We start from the raw sequence: 22,968 nt of genomic DNA, 5'->3' as shown, positions 1-22,968 counted from the left end.
ACGGTGGAATCCGTTAAAGAGACCAAATGTGCATTAATCCACCACTGGAAATAGTCCCTTACTTGGGTAATGTTTGCAAAAGACAAAAAAATAAAAAAAACACATTCTAATCCCACCTGTGAATCTTTATTCTGATGTTTTTAAAGACATTTTTTATCACACATCATTTAATTCACCACCAAATAACTTTTCTTTAGATTTCTTGTTTCTACAATTACAGTCGTGATTTTACACATAGAAAGTACTTAATGTTTTTACTATGAAAAATTAATTACTTATATCAAATCAGGGTTTTTTTCATCAGCTCTACGTTATTATTCATTAGTTACTGCCGTAGTTTCAAAGATTTCTCTTTCAATAAAATCGCTTTCATGTCAAATGAGGCAACATCTGTAGTTTGCACTTATCGCCACAGGGGTCGCCAAAGACAATATGATAATATGAAGTCATGACAATAATTAATAAAAAAAAATAATTTCATACAAATAAGATAAATGCCAGTAAAATGTCAGAAAATACAATTGCACAGTTCACCACAACCGTCCAAACTCTTTGCAAACAGAGAAACTAAACTGGTTCTTTGCAATTAAAAACAGTTGTTGATTAATTTTCAATTTCAAAATGTTTAAAATAATTATCTCCAAGAAAAATATCGTCCTTCACCACATGATTAATAATAATGATTATTATAATGATTATCCATTTTATTTTAGCCATAATAAGAGATTCCAAATGCTCTCTGGAAGTTGTAAATGTTGCGTGGAGAATCATGGTTTGACGTCCACAATGCAGCTGCCCTTCAGGTCCCTGAAGGCGCTGCAGTCAAAGTCAGCCACCACCATCTTTGGTCCGATCTTATAGGGGGTTGTAGTGATCTGAAGCTTCATTGTGTCGTTTGGCCCCATCTCTTTGATGTCACTGGTTACACAAAGACGCATTGGAAGACACGTTTTACCTCAAATGTTATGGTCTCAACAAAAATCCACCAACTAACACATCTTAACTCTATTAACATGACACAGGACGTGTGCTGGAACTATTTCCTAACAAAGAACACCAAAAGACACACATAGAATTAACATCTGGATTTCATTATGGGGCGTGTTTCAAAGGACGGATAGAAATAAAACACCTCTGGATCAACTGGATAGTCCAGCAACCAATCAGAGCCATTTATTGTTAACAAAACCAACTCCATGGTGCTCAGATGACATATATGTCTACTGTTACTCTCCTGTCCATCACCACATAAAGCCACACCCCCAAACGATTTAGTTGGCCTGGCAGATCTTTGCTGAAGCAGAATCAGTTCCCATCGGAGATGTTGTTTAGATGACAGTTTGACCGTCTTTATGCTATGCCTCAAACTATCTATATAATAAAGCAAATTCTCTGTTTTTTTGCATTAAACTAAGAGGAAGGCATATTGCCTTTGAGAAGGGTCAGTGAATAAAGATGTGGGTATGAAATAAGAGGTGATAGTTAGTCTGAACACTGACCTTGCTACGTAGTCTGAAGGGAAAAGTCCACATCCGATGACGGTCAGAGAGCAGTGCCTCAACGTCTCGTTGAGCGGGTTTTTAAATTCTACCTCCATAGTCATTGGACGGTTCACGTGGACTGGACCCAAAACCTAAAACAGCAGAACATTTATTTACTACACACTGCATACACTCGTCAGTGTACATCAACAAGTTATTTTTATCTCTACAAAAAGCATTGAATGTTGGTGCATATATTCATGCTCCCCCGAGGGTGAACTGCAATAAAATTGACGATCCATAAACTTGTCTAGCACCACAATCAGGTCAAATTTTAACTCTCCAAGTCTTTGATGAATAATAATTTTTATACATTTGCTACTGTTTCAATAAACACTAGTATTCGTCTAATCATTGGATTTAACTTAAGAACAGACTGATCTGATCAGAAGGAGTTTTCAATCAGATCTAGAGGAGCATTATAAATTATACAACCTAACACAGCGGAATGACTGTAGATTCTTAGCTCTTAGTTTCTGCTTTGTTGCAGCAATTTTCCGTTCAACATATTCCGCCACTGTTGTTGCAGACATTGGCTGATGACTGATTGTACTCTTAGGTTGGGTTTCTCTACATTAAAGAGAGAAACCTTTAATTAGCTGATGGATTTTACTGACCTTAATGGAGATGGAAGGATCCTGCAGGACAATGTCCGTCTCGGTCTCATAGATGTTGTCGGTGTCGATGGCCATGGCTGAAACCTTCATACTGTTGCAGCCTATCATGGCTACACTATAGACTGAGAATGGAATCTGGATAGGTATGGTCACGGCTGCAGGACACACGGAGACAAAGGGAAGTGAAAAGTAAACTGTGGATTCTGGACAGGAAACTAGTTCAAACTATTTTAAAATCTTAGTATAATTTTGTTATGCTTTGTGTTTTAGGGAGCGTTTTAAGCCTGAGTAACATCTGGATTTCATTATGGGCGTCTTTTAGCCAACACAGAGAAAGAAAAATACCCCTGCAGACAACTGGATAGCTTTCAACCAGTCAGAACCGTGTTGTTGTAAACAAATTCAACTCCACGGCACTCAGATGACGTGTGCGACTACTGTCACCCTTCTGCCCATCACCACTTAAGGCCCTGCCCACATGGTTTGATTGGGTCAATTATGCTACCTGTTTTGTATAATACTCTTGGAATACCGACCATGAAGAACAGATGTGTTCAGTTTGATGTTACATTTACGAGAATGACAGCAGACCTTGTCCAGACAGCAGCGTCTTCTCTTGCACTGTGCTCAGTATGTTGCGTGCCGGTATCCCGTTGTACCGCATGGCTTGGGCATTGACACGGATGAACATCGTCCTGTTGGTGAAATCTTTACTGCACAACCGGAGCTTCAGGTTAACATCCTGGCCATTTTGCACACAGGACTCCTGGTGGGGGACAAGAAAGCGAGTCACAATGAAACTTTGACCTTTATTTCTGCAACAGCTGTTGCAGAAATCATGGCTCCACTGATTGGAATGATTGTAAATAACTGCACTTCTGATGCCAACACTTTCTTTTCTATACTTTCATTTGAGGAATATGACCTAATATGAACCTAAATACACTATATTACCAAAAGTATTCGCTCACCCATTCAAATGATCAGAATCAGGTGTTCTAATCACTTGGCCTGGCCCCAGGTGTATAAATTCAAGCACTCAGGCATGCAGACTGTGAAACAAGACATTTGTGAAAGAATGGGCCGCTCTCAGGAGCTCAGTGAATTCCAGCGTGGAACTGTCATAGGATGCCACTTGTGCAACAAATCCAGTCGTGAAATTTCCTCGCTCCTAAATATTCCACAGTCAACTGTCAGCTCTATTATAACAAAATGGAAGCGTTTGGGAAAAACAGCAACTCAGCCACGAAGTGGTAGGCCACGTAAAGTGACGGAGAGGGGTCAGCGGATGCTGAAGCGCATAGTGCAAAGAGGTCGCCGACTTTCTGCACAGTCAATTGCTACAGAGCTACAAACTTCATGTGACCTTCAGATTAGCCCAAGTACAGTACGCAGAGAGCTTCATGGAATGGGTTTCCATGGCCGAGCAGCTGCAGCCAAGCCACACATCACCAAGTGCAATGCAAGGCGTCGGATGCAATGGTGTAAAGCACGCCGCCACTGGCCTCTAGAGCAGTGGAGACGCGTTCTCTGGAGTGATGAATCACGCTTTTCCATCTGGCAATCTGATGGACGAGTCTGGGTTTGGAGGTTGCCAGGAGAACGGTACATTTCAGATTGCATTGTGCCAACTGTGAAATTTGGTGGAGGAGGAATTATGGTATGGGGTTGTTTTTCAGGAGCTGGGCTTGGCCCCTTAGTTCCAGTGAAAGGAACATTGAATGCTTCAGGATACCAAAACATTTTGGACAATTCCATGCTCCCAACCTTGTGGGAACAGTTTGGAGCGGGCCCCTTCCTCTTCCAACATGACTGTGCACCAGTACACAAAGCAAGGTCCATAAAGACGTGGATGACAGAGTCTGGTGTGGATGAACTTGACTGGCCTGCACAGAGTCCTGACCTGAACCCGATAGAACACCTTTGGGATGAATTAGAGCGGAGACTGAGAGCCAGGCCTTCTCGACCAACATCAGTGTGTGACCTCACCAATGCGCTTTTGGAAGAATGGTCAAAAATTCCTATAAACACTCTCCTCAACCTTGTGGACAGTCTTCCCAGAAGAGTTGAAGCTGTAATAGCTGCAAAAGGTGGACCGACATCATATTGAATTCTATGAGTTAGGAATGGGATGGCACTTCAGTTCATAGAATGAGTAAAGGCAGGTGAGCGAATACTTTTGGTAATATAGTGTATCTTGACTGTTACTGGATCAATTGCCTTAAATGTTTTGTCAAAAATTGGATAGACGTTGGACATTGTGGATGTGTTAGCATGCTGATGTTTAGCTCAGTACCAAAAAGGTTTGATGCTGAGTCCTACATCTTGCTGAAAAAAGCTCTGAAAAAAGCTCTGAAAATATCTGAAGGGATACCTTCAAGCTGTAGACAATTATTTGAAGCTAGCTCTTGTTCCCATTTGGGTTTTACCTCTTCGATCTCCATCTCCACCTTCATTGGCTCCTCTCTACCTTGAGCATCTCCATCATCCTTTGAGTTCACTCTTTTGACTGCACGGTCGAACACCACCCTCTCCATTGAGCTACCTGTTGGGAATATATTCAGTTTAATTTGGGTTGGCTATCAATGGCCGCTGTGGTATTCTAGATGGTGTGTAGTGGCTACGTAGTTGGGTTTCGATCCTTCATCTCTACCTTCTCTGTGTTTGTAGCTGTTTGTGATATCCTCTCTGCTGTAGGAGCCCACAGCCTTGGTAGAGATGTTCTGACCAACTTTCTTGGTGTCAGAGGATATTTTCCTCTTTGAACCATCAGCACAGATCTGAGAACAAGAAGAAAGGAAGGTCATTGGTCTTTAGCCACAATCACTGGAAGAATCTTAGGAGGGAAAATATCACCATTAAGCCAGGTGGCATCAGCTTTTTCCAGATACTGGAAAAATACTCCACATATTGAGTAGGGATCAGTATTGCAGCATTTTTAAAATGATCAGATTGTTATCGACTTCAGCCAAGCCTGATCTTTTGTAGTTATTTATTTCAGGTCTGCTACAAATCACACATTAACTTTGACAGAAAGATTTATTGGAGTGGCTCATTGGTACTGACCATCCACTTGACAATGTCTGCGTTGACCTCAGCAAAGACAAAGGGCACGTCATACTTGAGGTCAGTGTCACCCTGGAGGATGGCCTTAACAGGAGCTGGACCACAGCAGAATGTACCTGAGGCAAGAAAAACAAAGTTGAAAGGGTTCCATAGTGTAGTGGTTATCATGTCTGCATCCATATGTCCTGGTTTCAGCTTGTGTTTTTTGATATAATATTGACCTGGATGACTGACAACCTTCACAGACGTACAAAGCAGGCATGTTTCTGAACATAGATAAAAGCTATTGACCTTCACTTATTTCCTGTGGAGTGGGATCCAGCGCCTGCCAACCATCGTAGCTGTCACCCTTCATGAGGTCTGGTCGCTTCATCCATCCCTCCACCCACACATGGAAGTTCCTGCATGGCAAAGATAAAGTCTGTGATACACCAAGCCAACGGTCAACTGCCACCTACAGGACCATCAGTGAGGGTAAGTAGCCCTGGTTTTGGAGATGGACCCCACACCGTTGGCATCAGACCCCTCATCTGCAGCTTTTCAGCCAAATGAGCTTGTTGAGAGATCACTCTGATCTCGTATCATAGTAGCTCTTCCTAGCAAAAACAAATCAAAAACAATAAAACCAGTCCTCTGTCCGGACATGAACTGTCTGAAAGTTTATCTTACCAGGTCTTCTCGTTTTCTACTCCAGAGTCACCAAAATACTGATCAATAGTCAGGTTGCTGTCGGTGTCGTGAGCCGACTCGAAGTTTGTGACGACGCGACATGGGATGCCGAGGAACCGCATCACTGCAAACATCAAAATCTCTCAGTCCCGCTAACAGATTTTGACAGAATCATTGTGATGCACATTGACAAGAAGACAGGTTTGGTACCTGTACACATGACAGCAGCAAACACCCAGCACTGTCCGTACTTGACCGCCCGGCAGTGGTTTTGAAACCAGCGTTGGAGGATGCTGAGGCTGCCAGTCCAACGAGTGGGGCTCACACCGTCATGATATTCTCCATCCCAGCGTCCCAGTAACACACCCAGATCACCAGCGCAGTTGATCTATAAATGAGATCAATGTTACCTTATGCAGTTCACCACAAATTTTACTAATCATCGCACAAACTCTGGTCCTACCATGGCACTGACCACACGGCTAACGTAGATGGGGTTACAGCGAGCAGACACATCATCAGCTGGGTTTCTCATGTGTTTTGGGTTAACGTCCAACAACTTGAGACAGATGTCCACCATTTCCTCCTCGAACTGGACAAGAAGACACAGGTTAGAGCTAACAAAAGTGATCACTGTTTGGGATTGCTGGGATTCCTGGTTTCACTGATTCCGACGGTAGCTAGAAAATATAAATGTTACTGCTTCTGGATGCTTGAATTTCTTTCGGGATCAATAAAGTATCTATCTATCTATCTATCTATCCATCTATCTATCTATCGATCTATCTATCTATCTATCTATCTATTACAAGGGTAAGTCGTGCGATTAACAATGGTTTCCTAATTGTCTTCCAATTTGAGGTTTGACTAGTGCATTTTTAATCATGTCACCTCGTTGCCTTCCTTGATTCTGCTGTGGTTTAAGGGCAGCTAATTGGGGAATTAGTGCCACAAATGGTTTATCGCAAAAAAGCTGATATATATGAATTAATAGTCCTAAAAAAGCTTCTTTTGTGTATAGAAGAGCATACGTGGCCATTAAACCCAATAAAGTAAATATTCATACTTAAATATCAGTAACAATATAAGTTAGATTCTTAAAGTTGGTAAACACCTTGCTATAAAAAACTGAATAGTCTTCAGTCTTCTGAAAAAGTCTTCTATACAAAGTTATTGACTGCAGAGCATGGATAAATCCACCAGGGGGCAGATGAGAGGTCTCACATTGTTTACAATAAGCTTTTCAACAGGCAGTGAGTATGTGGGTGGAACAGGAGTCTCAGAAACTCATGTATTAAATATGATGCAATTATCCTGACACATGTCGCAAAGTCGCTGATTAAAATGACTTAACAATTAATTGCGAGCTGACTTTGTGACAATTGTGACAGCTCCAATTTTATTATCTTTCATTTTCTGTCATCCTTCAGAAGACATGTACAACATAATTCAAAGTAAAAAGCAAATATGATACTCACCTGTCCAAAGATCCAAGGCAAATGACTCATGCAATGTGACGCCCCAGTAAAGATGAGTCCCTGTTCATTCATCACATATTCTTGTCGCTCCCTTTCATCAGGGAGATATACCCAGTCATCTACAAACAAAACCAAATATGATGTTTAACAGCCGCAAAAAACAGTGCTAACAGCTAGTTAGCAAAATAGTTAGGTTAATGGCTTCATCTTTTGTAGAATTAAAATTGTGCCATAATTTGAAACTGCAAAAAAAAACAAAAAAAAAACAACAAATTTGAACAGTTAAAACTAATGTTTTCCTCTCAAAGGGTTGGTACTGTCAAGTGAAAGGAATTTAAATTACAGCAACGTTTCACCTTTGGTGTTGGATGTTTTCTTTCTACATACCAGAGCACCAGGGGTTGAAGAGCACCACTAGGGTTCCCAGAGTCTTCTTTTCCATGTCGGTCGTCACAGACAGCAAGTACTTCCCCACGGGAGCATCGGCTGGCGGAGTCACGTACAGGGTCACAGTGCCCCTTGATGCAGGGGTTCTTTTGTCCATCTCATACTTCCATATCGCCTTGACATCGCTGGTGTACATGGGGGACGGGTTACCGAACTCAGACCGGGTCCCACGACTTTCCAATGGGACAGAACCTGAGGTGAGGAAGACGCAATTATCATTTCCAACCTGTTTATATTTGAGCCTAAATCTGTTTCAGCACACAGTTAAGAACAAATGATCAGTTAAAACAACAGCATCATCCCCAGATAATGAATCCCAGATGACCCCCCTGACTTTCCGTCTAGCAACGATTGATAAATGTCAGCTGGATTGTGCATAGATTGAGTGTATGGCAGAGAAACAAGGGTTACCAATGTAACTATTCTATGATTAATTCTATGGTCTATGAATTAATCGCCTCTGTGAAATAGAATCTGGAAATTGTCCAAAAAAAAGTTAGTGATGCTCTAGACACAAAATAAAGAAGGATTACATTCTAAAAAACAAAGTGATTAATGGTGAGGATATGTGCAGATTATAATAGATGTGTTTGGGTAAATACTCTTGCTGGGGGTAATCCTTTTATGTTCTAAATAGCATGTTCCCCAGAGGATGAATCGTACTCTTGTTGATGATCCCTTGGCTTTTTCTTTAGCGCCACCACAAGATTAAAAATTGTGATAATCCCAATGATCTCAGGTGCACTACCGTGAAATTTCAGACATACATTTTTTCCATCCATCTCCATCTATGTTCTTGTGTCAGGTCGACATTTCATCTTCTCCAGTACTCTGAGGAGATGTGATCTCCTCTAACTTTTCATCTACCAATTGACAAAATTCTGTCTGTGTAGCACAATGACAGAGCGTTCAATATTCACTGTATACAGTGTCTGTCTACCTGTCTCCACGGTGAGGAGGAGTGTGTTCCAGGAACAGGAAGGCTGCATCGTGTCCAGGGTCAGGAGGAAAGACTGGCCCCGCCTCACGATCAGCTGCTTCTTAGAAATTTCAATGGTGCGGTGGGCGGTGTTATTCGCCTGGCAGTGGAAGTTCACGTTCTTGATCACTGTAACAAGAATACACAAAATAAACACAAACTCACAAATTAGTAATTTTGTAATAAGTGAAATTATAAAAAAAGCAAATAAAACAGACAAAGGACAAAAATTGTAACAGTTTCATATAGTAGCTGTAAGATAGTTTACAGGTTTTGGTATTTAAGCGGGCTGTGAACAAGCCAGTGACAGTTTTGTAGTATACACTACTACCGAGGAGCCTTTCGCAGAAAAAGTTACTAATGTAATCTTGGTTCTATGAAATTACTTTCTAGTAAGGACTCCAGCTAATCTTGTCAGGTTTTTGATGGTCCAGATAAAAAAGTCTAAAAGAGAAAGTGACTGACAGCGAGCAACAGATGTTTGTTTGTTTTCTGGTTTCCATTTTCACAACTAATCTAGATCCCTGTTTTTACATGCCGTAACTATCAGTGATAATCTCAGATTAGTGAAAACTTTCTATGGTACGCACCACACCCATGTAAATGAAACGTCCTCAAAACAACCTGCTGTTACTGTCAGTGATGTACAGTATCAAGGGTTCAGCTACGTTTAATGGACATGCTTTTGGACAACTGATCATTCTTTAATCTAAACCTGTAAAAAGGACAGAAACAAGAACAACCAACAGCTACTGACCTGACTGTGAATTAAAGTATTAAAAATACGGAATTAAAAACAGACAGAAGCTACAAACTGTTAAATAGATTAACTGATTTTCTTAAAGTCAATCAGGACTTTTATGAAGCAGCTTTAAATTGCATTACTGAAACATATATTATATATCATAACATATAGACACAAACATAGTTCGTGTTTAAACACGCATCAAAAATGATCAGTTCACTGTTTCCCATCAATGTGGTGGAAGTATTTTATCAGTTTTACAAACGCTTTTCGCAAGTCTGTAAACAAAAAGTTATTTTGCATTAACTGCAAATAATCCATACTCACTCTTTGCTGCCGTCTTGTCAGTGTTTGCAGTCGTTCGTCCTGAATCGATTCAAGAGTCAGCTGTTCTGCAGTGTCCAGCATCAAGCCTCCCGCCTTTTAAACACTGACACACTGATGCAACATCTCAACTTCCTTAACGTGATAAAATTCCTGCTGATAAAAAAAATGTTGTGGCAGATGGGCAGAGTTACTTACAAATGTGTGATAACATTATTAGTGTGCTCACACCGGGTCATCGTTTAACTGTCAGATTTTATCGTGCGTGTGAATTCTTCTTTTCTGCAGGCGCCATCAAACTCATGAATCTCTAATAAACATGGGCAGTATTCAGTCATGACTCTGCAGCAGGGTCGGTGAACTCAGCTGTACCAGGTTAAAGGATAATACAACCTGCAATAGTCTGACATATCTGTGACTAGTGAACACAGTCAGTGCAGTGGATCCTGAAATAACTGTAATAGGTGCATGTCAGGCTTACATCCCTTGAGATTTATTGGGGAGCACCTGGGAGGTGGACTGAGATCGAACCTATAATGGATTCATGATGCGGTCGGAATATGTGTCCCCAAAACGTTTCACCGTCAGCGGACCGGAGTTTTTTTTCTGTTTTTTTTTTTTTTTTACAGTACTCGTGTTTTCTAATTGAATTAAACGGATTCTGAAATTTTAAAATATGCATTCATTTATTTCATAATAATGGGACTTTTTGAGATATTTGTATGTGATTTTTTTCCATTTTTTTTTTCTCAAAAAAAAAGTGGTCAGTAAATTGCCGTAAATGCTATAAAGAATCAAATATCATACAAAAAACTAAATAAGTTTTATTTTTAAATATATATACCCAAATTAAAATAAATAAAAAATACTTTTTTTATTTGGACACATATACATATATATATGTGTGACCTCAACTGACAGTTAAACGGTGACCTGGTGTGACCACACTAATAATGTTATCACTCATCTGTAAGTGACTCTGCTTTCCTGACACGGCATCTTTTATCAGCAGGAATTTTATCACGTTAAAGAAGTCAACATGTTGCATCAGTATGTATGTATACAGTACATACAGACATGGAAAATGAAAGGTCGAAATTAAACAAATTAATAGTCAGTTGACACGTCTGGAATTTCTGGCTTAAAATATATTTGAGCTTTTCCTTTTACAGTTCAGAAACATGGACACATCTCAGTTTATCCTTCGCATATGGCTGCATGATCCAGATAGATCTGAGAGTGGCACGGCATCGAGCTTGACTGATGAAGGAAAACACGACAAGGCCTTTATCAGATAATACAAGAATCAGAGGAGGCCATCAGGCTAGCGTCGACCGACGTCTGTCCTCATATTACCCCATCTCGTGAGACAAGGAGGAATGCCGTAAACGGGATTTTATCTAATTTATTGCAACGATTTGATGAGTCAAAAATTATATGTTCTAAACATATAAATGAACACGGGCCCACACATGAGACTTGTATTTGACAGTATGGTGCTATTTATTTTTATCAGTACAAAGCACTAGTGTCTTGAACGCTGCAGCTTCTTCTCCACAAAACAAGATTATGAAACAAAGAAAACTTTTGCTGCCGGTGAGCAAAAATGGTAGAACCAAAGAAACACTAGATAGCAAGTGAGCCAAACATCAGACCTACACCGGTGCCGAATGAGAGCAGGAAGTCAAGCAAATGGCAGCTTGCCTTAAGCTCTACAACATATTTTTCCCACGCTGTGTTAAAAAACTGTATATACACCAATCAGGCATAACATTATGACCACCTTCCTAATATTGTGCCGGTTTTCCTTGTGGTGCCTGGTCTGATCTAGTTAAGTGTTACAGCCCTTTCACCCCTGCATTAAGCAAACTGAACATCAAGTCTTTTCAAGTGAAATGGCGAGCCACACAGATAAATCCTTTTCTCTATATAGTACTTTAATATTAATGTGCAGAATGTGATGTAAATAACACCTAAACAGATTTGCGCTGTAGATGAATTTGTCAGTGGAGTTACACAACAAAGACACAGAAATCACGACTCGGCAAGATTCCTTAAATGTCACAGACAACTTTGCACAGTTCAGCTTAAGTTTAAGGAAGATTTGTGTTCTGTCCTGTGACTTGAAATGCTTTACTTAACCAAGTGTCTTAAGTTAACATTTAATGTCATTGCAGACTTTTTCTAAGCTCTGATTCAGTTTTTATGTGTTTTCTTGATCGTCATCCTAGAACACATCCAACTTGTGTTCACCGCTGTCAGTGTTAACTGTTCAAGTCTGAAGTGACCGGAGAATCATTGGTGGCTGAGCAGAGAACAGCTGTGATTGGTCCATCTTCTCCATTGATTGGTCCATCCAAGATACAGTGAGCTTCATCACGTGGTATTCTCCATGTGGCTGCTGCCCTTTCTCCTGTTCCAGAAATCAGACTATGGCAGTACCCTAGCGACTGTCAGGTCATGGAGGTGTGGGGGGGTGTCAACATGGCCGCCACGGATAAGGCAAATGCTTTAAGGAGCTGATTGGTCAGTTCAGGGAAGAGGCATCGCCCTCAAGAGCGCTGGAGATCATGGCACAAACACCAAGTTGCCAGGTCTCTGTGGATGAAGCCGTTGGCCTCCAGGTGCTCCATGCCCTCGCTGACGTCCAGGGAGATACTCAGCAACGACCCCAGGTCCAAGTTGCCCCGCTGCTGCCTGAGGTAGTTCAGCAGGCATCTGTTGGCCATGAACTCTGTGACGATGTAGCTGGGTCGCTGCTTGCTGCGCACTCCATACAGCTGTACCAGGTTAGTGTGGGACAGCTTCCTGTAGAAAACAGGGGTGATTTTGTTGAAGAAGATGAGGCAAAATATTCATCAACAACCATTTTTTTCTGCGTTGGTGAGCTAAAACTTATATCTGATGATAAAAACTGTTAACAAGACAAGACAGGACTATAATGTTATTTGACATTTGGACATTTAAAACGTGCATCCCTGTTATTGGACTGAATAAGTGCTGTTTGCCTATCTGATCTGAGCTGACAGTAGTCTACCAAAACTAGCAAGCTGCTACAAGCAATGTGGCCACAAATTAGGCGGAAGAATCACCACCCTGATATTTCTGAAGCCTCAATCACGGTCAGCAAAGCTTCACAAGAGAGTTTCTTGAAGAAAACTTCCTAGTGAAGGTTCTCAGTTGTCCAGGTCATGGTATATCATGTTTCTTGAAACACTACAAGTCCAGTTGCTGTTGTTTCATTGTATTTTTTGAATATATGCATGACCTGAATATTACTTCATTATTTCAAGCTGATAACTGTTTCCCAGTTGTGGTATTTCCATTTGACTTAGGCTATAGAACAAAACACCAAAACAAATCTGTCAGAAAGATACCAGGGACATTAGGAGCAAACAAATCAACAGTTTGGTTCAGTTTTGAGAAAAAAGTAACATAAACATAAAAAGTCCCAGATGTCCACAGAAGACAGTAGTGGTGAGACAAATAAAGTTTTTTTTTTCTTATTTCCACTGTGAAGAGAAGCATCCATCTAGCAAATCAAACCGGTGACTTCTTTTCTTTGCAGATTTGCTCCCTTGCCTAGATGTTCTGTTTGTGTCCTGTTAAATATTTAACTAAAGTAGTAGTACAGTTAGTTTAGCTTAGCATAAAGACTGTAAAACGGGGAAACAACTAGGGTAACAACTGCTGCCTCGCCAATATTCTTTAAACAAATGTTGTTGTTGTTTGTTTTTTTGTTGTTGACAACCAACCCAACAAAAATGATATATTTTTTAGTCTAACAATACAAAATTAAAAGTTGCAAAAGAAAAAGATGCAGAAAGCAAAGGACATAAATTTAGAAATAACTGACTGGAACTTTTTTCGTTGCTCTGACTTTGAACGGAAGTTGTTTATATTTGTGTCTAATATCTGTTACTAATAGACAAACTTTCTCAAAAATAATGAAATAGACAGTTTAGGCTTTAACGCACTCGTATCGATGATATAGTGGTTAATTTTGGAAACGGTGGAGTCCCTTAAAGAGACCAAATGTGCATTAATCCACCACTGGAAATAGTCCCTTACTTTGAGTAATGTTTGCAAAAGACACACACACACACACAAAAAAAAAAATATATATTTTAATTCCCACCTGTGAATCTTTATTTGGATGTTTTTAAAGACATTTTTTTTTTTTTTTTTTATCACAAGTCTGTTAATTCACCACGAAATAACTTTTCTTCAGATTTCTTATTTCTGCAGTTATGATCGTGATTTTACACATAGAAAGTATTTGATGTTTTTACTGTGAAAAATTTATTACTTATATCAAATGAGGGTTTTTTCATCAGCTCTACGTTATTATTCATTAGTTACTGCTGTAGATTTCTCTTTCAATAAAATCACTTTCATGTCAAATGAGGCAACATCTGTAGCTTGCACTAATCGCCACAGGGGTCGCCAAAGATGACAAAAGAAACATCTTTGAGATTGCCGCTTCAATGTACCAGAAAAACTGATAATATGAAGTCATCACAATAATTCATGAAGTAATTAATTTCATACAAATGAGATAAATGCCAGTAAAATGTCAGAAAATACAATCTCACAGTTCACCACAACCGTCCAAACTCTTTGCAAACAGAGAACCTAAACTGATTCTTTGCAATTAAAAACAGTTGTCGATTCATTTCCAGTTTCAAAATGTTTAAAAATAATTATCTCCAAGAAAAATATCGTCCTCTACCACATGATTAATAATAATGATTATTATAATGATTATCCATTTTATTTTAGCCATAATGAGAGATTCCAAATGCTCTCTGGAAGCTGTAAATGTTGTGTGGAGAATCATGGTTTGACGTCCACGGTGCAGCTGCCCTTCACGTCCCTGAAGGCGCTGCAGTCGAAGTCGGCCACCACCATCTTTGGTCCGACCTTGTAGGGGGTCGTAGTGATCTGAAGCTTCATCGTGGAGTTTGGCCCCATCTCTTTGATGTCACTGGTAACACAAAGACGCATTGGAAAACACGTTTTACCTCAAATGTTATGGTCCAACTTGTTTTCCAGTTTTTGATTAGCTTAGCTTTGCACTGCAGCTAGCTTAGCGGCGCTCAAATGCAACAAAAATCCACCAACTAACACATCTTAACTCTATTAACACGACACAGGAAGTGTGCTGGAACTATTTCCTAACAAAGAACACCAAAAGACACACATAGAATTAACATCTGGATTTCATTAAGGGGCGTGTTTCAAAGGACGGATAGAAATAAAACACCTCTGGATCAACTGGATAGTGGATAGCAACCAATCAGAGCCATTTTATTGTTAACAAAACCAACTCCATGGTGCTCAGATGACATATATGTCTACTGTTACTCTCCTGTCCATCACCACATAAAGCCACACCCCCAGACGATTTCATTGGCCTGGGGAGATCTTTGCTGGAGCAGAATCATTTCCCAACGGAGATGTTGTTTAGATGACAGTTTGACAGTCTTTATGCTATGCCTCAAATTATTTATATAATAAAGCAAATTCTCTGTTTGTTTGCATTAAACTAAGAGGAAGACGCATTGCCTTCGAGGAGGCTCAGTGAATAAAGGTGTGGATATGAAATAAGTGGTGATAGTTAGTCTGAACACTGACCTTGCTACGTTGTCCGAAGGGAAAAGTCCACTTCCGATGACGGTCAGAGAGCAGTGCCTCAGCGTCTCGTTGAGTGGGTTTTTAAATTCCACCTCCATAGTCATTGGATGGTTCACGTAGACTGGACCCAAAACCTAAAACAGCATTTTTTTTACTACACACTGCATACTTTCATCACTGTGCATCAACAAGTTATTTTTATCTCTACAAACAGCACTGAATGTTGGTACATATATTCATGCTCCAAATTGATTGTCCATAGCACCACAATCAGGCCAAAATTTAATTGTCCAATTCTTTGATGAATAATAATTTTTATACATTTGCTAATGTTTCAATAAACACTGCTATTCCTCTTATCATTGGATTTAACTTCAGAACAGACTGATCTGATCAGAAGGCGTTTTCAATCAGATCTAGAGGAGCGATGTAAATTATACAACCTAACACAGCGGAATGACTGTAGATTCTTAGCTCTTAGTTTCTGCTTTGTTGCAGCAATTTTCCGTTCAACATATTCAGCCACTGTTGTTGCAGACATTGGCTGATGACTGATTCTACTCTTAGGTTGGATTTCTCTACATTAAAGAGAGAAACCTTTAATTAGCTGATGGATTTTACTGACCTTAATGGAGATGGAAGGATCCTGCAGGACGATGTCCGTCTCGGTCCCATAGATGTCGTCATTGTCGATGGCCATGACTGAAACCTTCATGCTGTTGCAGCCTATCATGGCTTCACGGTACACTGAGAATGGAATCTGGATAGGTATGGTCACGGCTGCAGGACACACGGAGACAAAGGGAAGTGAAAAGTCAACTGTGGATTCTGGACAGGAAACTAGTTTAAACTATTTTAAAATCTTTAAAAAGCAAACTTTCTTTATGTGCTTTAGGGAGCTTTTTAAGCCTGAGTAACATCTGGATTTCATTATGGGGTGTGTTTCAGCCGATACAGATAAAGAAAAATACCTCTGCAAACAACTGGATAGTCCTACAACCAATCAGAACCATTTTGTTGTGAACAAATTTAACTCCACAGCGCTCAGATGACGAGTGTGACTACTGTTACTCTTCTGTGCATCACCACATAAAGCCCCGCCCACATGGTTTGGCCCTGCAAACATCTGCCGGTCCGATCATGCTACCTGTTTTGTATAATACTCTTGGAATACTCAACCCTGAAGAACAGATGTGTTCAGTTTGATGTTACGTTTACGAGAATAACAGCAGACCTTGTCCAGACAGCAGTGTCTTCTCTTGCACTGTGCTCAGTATGTTGCGTGCTGGTATGCCGTTGTACCGCATGGCTTGAGCATTGACACGGATGAACATCGTCCTGTTGGTAAAATCTTTACTGCACAACCGGAGCTTCAGGTTAACATCCTGGCCATTTTGCACACAGGACTCCTGGTGTGGGACAAGAAAGCGAGTCACAATGAAACTTGGACCTTTTCATTTCCATGAGCCATGATTTCTGCAACAGCTGTTGCAGAAATCATGGCTCCACTGATTGGAATGATTGTAAATAACTGCACTTCTGATGCCAACACTTTCTTTTCTATACTTTTATTTGAGGAATATGACCTAATATGAACCTAAATATCTTGACTGTTACTGGATCAATTGCCTTAAATGTTTTGTCAAAAATTGGATATCGGACATCGTGGATGTGTTAGCATGCTGATGTTTAGCTCAGTACCAAAAAGGTTTGATGCTGAGTCCTACATCTTGCTGAAAAAAACTGGACAAGCTCTGAAAATATCTGAATGGATGCTTTCAAGCTGTAGACGTTTATTTGAAGCTAGCTCTTGTTCCCATTTGGGTTTTACCTCTTCGATCTCCATCTCCACCTTCATTGGCTCCTGTCCACCTTGAGCGTCTCCGTCATCCTTTGAGTTCACTCTTTTGACTGCACGGTCGAACACAACCCTCTCCATTGAGCTACCTGTTGGGAATATATTCAGTTTAATTTGGGTTGGCTATCAATGGCCGCTGTGGTATTCTGGATGGTGCTGGTGGTGTCTGGCTACATGGTTGGGTTTCGATCCTTCATTACCTAAAGAGGGTTTACAGGCTGTTGTTCATTAACATATTTACCTTCTCTGTGTTTGTAGCTGTTTGTGATATCCTCTCTGCTGTAGGAGCCCACTGCCTTGGTAGAAATGTTCTGACCAACGTTCCTGGTGTCAGAGGATATTTTCCTCTTTGAACCATCAGCACAGATCTGAGAACAAGAAGAAAGGAAGGTCATTGGTCTTTAGCCACAATCACTGGAAGAATCTTAGGAGAGAAAATATCTCCATTAAGCCAGGTGGCGTCTGACAGCAGCTTTTTCCAGATACTGGAAACATACCCCACATATTGAGTAGGGATCAGTATTGCAGCATTTTTAAAATGATCGGATTGTTATCGACTTCAGCCAAGCCTGATCTTTTGTAGTTATTTATTTGAGGTCTGCTACAAATCACACACAATACATTAACTTTGACAGAAAGATTTATTGGAGTGGCTCATTGGTACTGACCATCCACTTGACAATGTCCGCGTTGACCTCAGCAAAGACAAAGGGCACGTCATACTTGAGGTCAGTGTCGCCCTGGAGGATGGCCTTAACAGGAGCTGGACCACAGCAGAATGTACCTGAGGCAAGAAAAACAAAGTTCAAAATGTTCCATAGTGTAGTGGTTATCGTGTCTGCATCCGAATATCCTGGTTTCAGTTTGTGTTTTTTGATATAATACGACCTGGATGGCTGACAACCTTCACAGACGTACGAAGCAGGCATGTTTCTGAACATAAATAAAAGTGATTGACCTTCACTTATTTCCTGTGGAGTGGGATCCAGCGCCTGCCAACCATCGTAGCTGTCACCTTTCTTGAGGTCTGGTCGCTTCATCCATCCCTCCACCCACACATGGAAGTTCCTGCATGGCAAACAAAAAGTCTGTGATACACCAAGCCAACGGTCAACTGCCACCTTCAGGACCATTGGCGAGGGTAAGTAGCCCTGGGTTTGGAGGTGGACCCCACAGTTTTGGCATTAGACCCCTCATCTGCAGCTTTTCAGCCAAATGAGCTTGTTGAGAGATCACAACAACAAATCAAAAACAATAAAACCAGTCCTTTGTCTGGACATGAACTGTCTGAAGGTTTATCTTACCAGATACTGTCTTTTTCTACTCCACAGTCGCCAAAATACTGATCAATAGTCAGGTTGCTGTCGGTGTCGTGAGCCGATTGGAAGTTTGTGACGACGCGACATGGGATGCCGAGGAACCGCATCACTGCAAACATCAAAATCTCTCAGTCCTGCTCACAGATTTTGACAGAATCATTGTGATGGACACTGACAAGAAGACAGGTTTGGTACCTGTACACATGACACCAGCAAACACCCAGCACTGTCCGTACTTGACCGGTTGGCAGTTGTTTTGAAACCAGCGTTGGAGGATGCTGAGGCTGCCAGTCCAACGAGTGGGGCTTACTCCACCATGATAGGGTTCATCCCAGCATCCTTTTAACACACCTAGATCACCGTCACTGTTGATCTATAAATGAGATCAATGTTACCTTCTGCAGTTCAGCACAAATTTTACTAATCATCTCACAAACTCTGGTCCTACCATGGCACTGACCACACGGCTAACGTAGATGGGGTCACAGCGAGCAGACACATCAGCAGCCGGGTCTCTCTTGTGTTTTGGGTTAACGTCCAACAACTTGAGACAGATGTCCACCATTTCCTCCTCAAACTGGGCAAGAAGATACAGGTTAGAGCTAACAAAAGTGACCACTGTTTGGGATTGCTGGGATTCCTGGTTTCACCGACAGTAGCTAGGAAATATAAATGCTGTGATTACAAGGGTAAGTAATGCGATTAACAATGGTTTCCTAATTGTTTTCCAATTTGAGGTTTGACTAGCGCTTTTTTAATCATGTCACCTCGTTGCCTTCCTTGATTCTGCTGTGGTTTAAGGGCAGCTAATTGGAGAATCAGTGCCACAAATGGTTTATCTCAAGAAACCTGATATATATGAATTAATAGTCCTAAAAAAGCTTATTTTTTTTGCATAGAAGAGCTTATATGGCCATTAAACCCAATAAAGTAAATATTCATATTTAAATATCAGTAACAGTATAAGTTAGATTCTTAAAGTTAGTAAACACTTTGCTATAAAAAAACTGAAAAGTCCTCTTCTATACAAAGTTAGTGACTGCAGAGCATGGATAAATCCACCAGGGGGCAGATGACAGGTCTTAAATTGTTTACAACAGGCTTTTCAACAGGCATATGTGGGTGGAACAGGGGTCTCAGATAAATATGATGCAATTATCCTGACACATGTCGCAAAGTCACTGATTAAAATGACTTCACAAATAATTGCGAGTTGACTTTGTGACAATTGTGACAGCTCCAATTTTATTATCTTTCATTTTCTGTCATCCTTCAGAAGACATGTACAACATAATTCAAAGTAAAAAGCAAATATGATACTCACCTGTCCAAAGATCCAAGGCAAAGGACTCCTGCAATGTGATGTCCCAGTAAAGATGAGTCCGTGTTCATTCATCACATATTCTTGTCGCTCCCTTTCATCAGGGAGATATACCCAGTCCTCTACAAACAAACCCAAACATATACCGATAATTTGTAGCTGCACAAAACAGTGCTAACAGCTAGTTAGCAAAATAGTTAGGTTAATGGCTTCGTCTTTCGTAGAATTAATATTGTGCCATAATTTGAAACTGCAAAAAAAAAAAAAAAAAAGTTTTGAAAAGTTAAAACTAATGTTTTCCTCTCAAAGGGTTGGTACTGTCAAGTGACAGGAATTTAAATTACAGCAATATTTCACCGTTGGTGTTGGATCTTTTCTTTCTACATACCAGAGCACCAGGGGTTGAAGAGCACCACCAGGGTTCCCAGAGTCTTCTTTTCCATGTCGGTCGTCACAGACAGCGAGTACTTCCCCACTGGAGCGTCAGCTGGAGGAGTCACGTACAGGGTCACAGTGCCCCTTGATGCAGGGGTTCTCTTGTCCATCTCATACTTCCATATCGCCTTGACGTCGCTGGTGTACATGGGGGACGGGTTACCAAACTCAGACCGGGTCCCACGACTTTCCGATGGGGCGGAACCTGAGGTGAGGAAGACACAATTATCATTTCCAACCTGTTTCAGCACACAGTTAAGAACAAATGATCAGTTAAAACAACAGCATCATCCCCAGATAATGAATCCCTGAATAATCTCAGGTGCATTGCCGTGAAATTTCAGACATAATTTTTTTCTATCCATCTCCATCTACGGTCTTGTGTCAGGTCAACATTTCAGCTTCTCCAGTACTCTGAGGAGATGTGATCTCCTGGAGAACTCGGAGAACTCACAACGTTTTCCCCCTAACTTTTCATCTACCAGTTGACAAAATTCTGTCTGTGTAGCACAATGACAGAGCGTTCAATATTCACTGTATACAGTGTCTGTCTACCTGTCTCCACGGTGAGGACGAGTGTGCTCCAGGAACAGGAAGGCTGCATCGTGTCCAGGGTCAGGAGGAAAGACTGGCCCCGCCTCACGATCAGCTGCTTAGTAGAAATTTCAATGGTGCGGTGGGCGGTGTTATTCGCCTGGCAGTGGAAGTTCACGTTCTTGATCACTGTAACATGAAAATCCAAAATAAACACAAACTCACAAATTAGTAATTTTGTGATAAGTGAAATTAGATAGATAGATAGATAGATAGATAGATAGATAGATAGATGTCACATGCACAGTTATACATAGTATAATGCACAGTGAAATGTATTCTTGTACTTGCAGCCAGTAGTTAAAAAAAAATATAAAGCAAATAAAACAGACAAAAGACAAAAAATTTAAATAGTAGCTGTAAGATAGTTTTCAGGTTTTGATATTTAAGCGAGCCGTGAACAAACAAGGCTGTGACAGTTTTGTAGTATATACTACTACTGAGGAGCATTTGGCAGAAAAAGTTACTAATGTAACCTTGGTTCTATGAAATTACTATATCTAGTAAGAACTCCAGCTAATCTTGTCAGGTTTTTGATGGTCCAGATAAAAAAGTCTAAAAGAGAAAGTGACTGACAGCGAGCAACAGATGTTTGTTTGTTTTCTGGTTTCCATTTTCACAGCTAATCTAGATCCCTGTTTTTACATGCCGTAACTATCAGTGATAATCTCAGATTAGTGAAAACTTTCTATGCTACGCACCACACCCATGTAAATGACACGTCCTCAAAACAAACTGCTGTTACTGTCAGTAATGTACAGTATTAAGGGTTCAGCTACGTTTAATGGACATGCTTTTGTTCTAAAACAACTGATCATTCTTTAATCTAAACCTGTAAAAAGGACAGAAACAAGAACAACCGACAGCTACTGACCTGACTGTGAATTAAAGTATTAAAATACGGAATTAAAAACAAACCATAAAATAGATTAACTGATTTTCTTAAAGTAAATCAGGACTTTTATGAAGCAGCTTTAAATTGCATTGCTGAAAAATATATTATATATCATAACATATAGCCACAAACGAATGTAAAGAGTGCCAAGAGAATAAATCGTTGGTGTTTAAACACGCATCAAAAATGATCAGTTCACTGTTTCCCATCAATGTGGTGGAAGTATTTTATCAGTTTTACAAACGCTTTTTGAAAGTCTGTTAACAAAAAGTTATTTTGAATTAACTGCAAATAATCCATACTCACTCTTTGCTGCTGTCTTGTCAGTGTTTGCAGTTGTTCGTCCTGAATCGATTCAAGAGTCAGCTGTTCTGCAGTGTCCAGCATCAAGCCTCCCGCCTTTTAAACACTGACACACTGATGCAACATCTCAACTTCGTTAACGTGATAAAATTCCTGCTGATAAAAAAAAAAATGTTGTGGCAGATGGGCAGAGTTACTTACAAATGTGTGATAACATTATTAGTGTGCTCACACCGGGTCATCGTTTAACTGTCAGATTTTATCGTGCGTGTGAATTCTTCTTTTCTGCAGGCGCCATCAAACTCATGAATCTCTAATAAACATGGGCAGTATTCAGTCATGACTCTGCAGCAGGGTCGGTGAACTCAGCTGTACCAGGTTAAAGGATAATACAACCTGCAATAGTCTGAAATATCTGTGACTGAAGTGGGTCCTGAAATAACTGTAATAGGTGCATGTCAGGCTTACATCCCTTGAGATTTATTGGGGAGCACCTGGGAGGAGGGCTGAGATCGAACCTGTAATGGATTCATGATGCGGTCTGAACATGTGTCCCCAAAACGTTTCACCGTCAGCGGACCGAAGTCTCTTGACATTTTTTACATTTTTTTTTTTTTTAATAGTACTCGCGTTTTCTAACGGAATTAAACGGATTCTGAAATTTTAAAATATGCATTCATTTATTTCATAATGGAACTTTTTAAGATATTTATATGTGATTTTTTTTTTTAAATGTGGTC

At 40.4% G+C, this 22,968-nt stretch overlaps 2 protein-coding genes across 2 annotated transcripts; both read right to left on the bottom strand.

Annotated features, from left to right (window-relative positions):
• Positions 1-767: 767 nt before the first annotated feature.
• On the bottom strand, positions 768-13,150 carry LOC311492142 (protein-glutamine gamma-glutamyltransferase 2-like; the record flags this gene model as incomplete). Its single annotated transcript, XM_084550321.1, has 16 exons — positions 768-918; positions 1,500-1,633; positions 2,159-2,313; positions 2,750-2,871; positions 4,481-4,703; positions 4,812-4,938; positions 5,225-5,340; positions 5,516-5,625; positions 5,894-6,017; positions 6,104-6,281; positions 6,357-6,485; positions 7,372-7,490; positions 7,759-8,010; positions 8,759-8,926; positions 12,448-12,674; positions 13,146-13,150. The coding sequence occupies 16 exons, from the start codon at positions 13,148-13,150 to the stop codon at positions 768-770; spliced, it is 2,340 nt and encodes a 779-aa protein (XP_084406447.1).
• Positions 13,151-14,071: 921 nt separating this feature from the next.
• Positions 14,072-22,470, bottom strand: LOC311492133 (protein-glutamine gamma-glutamyltransferase 6-like; the record flags this gene model as incomplete). The annotated part of the gene is made up of 15 exons (XM_084550308.1): positions 14,072-14,853; positions 15,504-15,637; positions 16,129-16,283; positions 16,738-16,912; positions 17,230-17,450; positions 17,603-17,729; positions 18,030-18,145; positions 18,320-18,429; positions 18,666-18,789; positions 18,876-19,053; positions 19,129-19,257; positions 20,005-20,123; positions 20,390-20,641; positions 20,992-21,159; positions 22,461-22,470. The coding sequence occupies 15 exons, from the start codon at positions 22,468-22,470 to the stop codon at positions 14,703-14,705; spliced, it is 2,169 nt and encodes a 722-aa protein (XP_084406434.1). The 3' UTR covers positions 14,072-14,702.
• Between the last annotated feature and the right edge of the window lie 498 nt (positions 22,471-22,968).

Source organism: Chelon labrosus (assembly GCF_963514085.1).
Source record: "Chelon labrosus genome assembly, chromosome: 1".
In the NCBI taxonomy this organism is placed as follows: domain Eukaryota; kingdom Metazoa; phylum Chordata; class Actinopteri; order Mugiliformes; family Mugilidae; genus Chelon; species Chelon labrosus.
The sequence above is the reverse complement of the archived record's forward strand: the minus strand, read 5'-3'. Positions and strand labels throughout refer to the sequence as shown.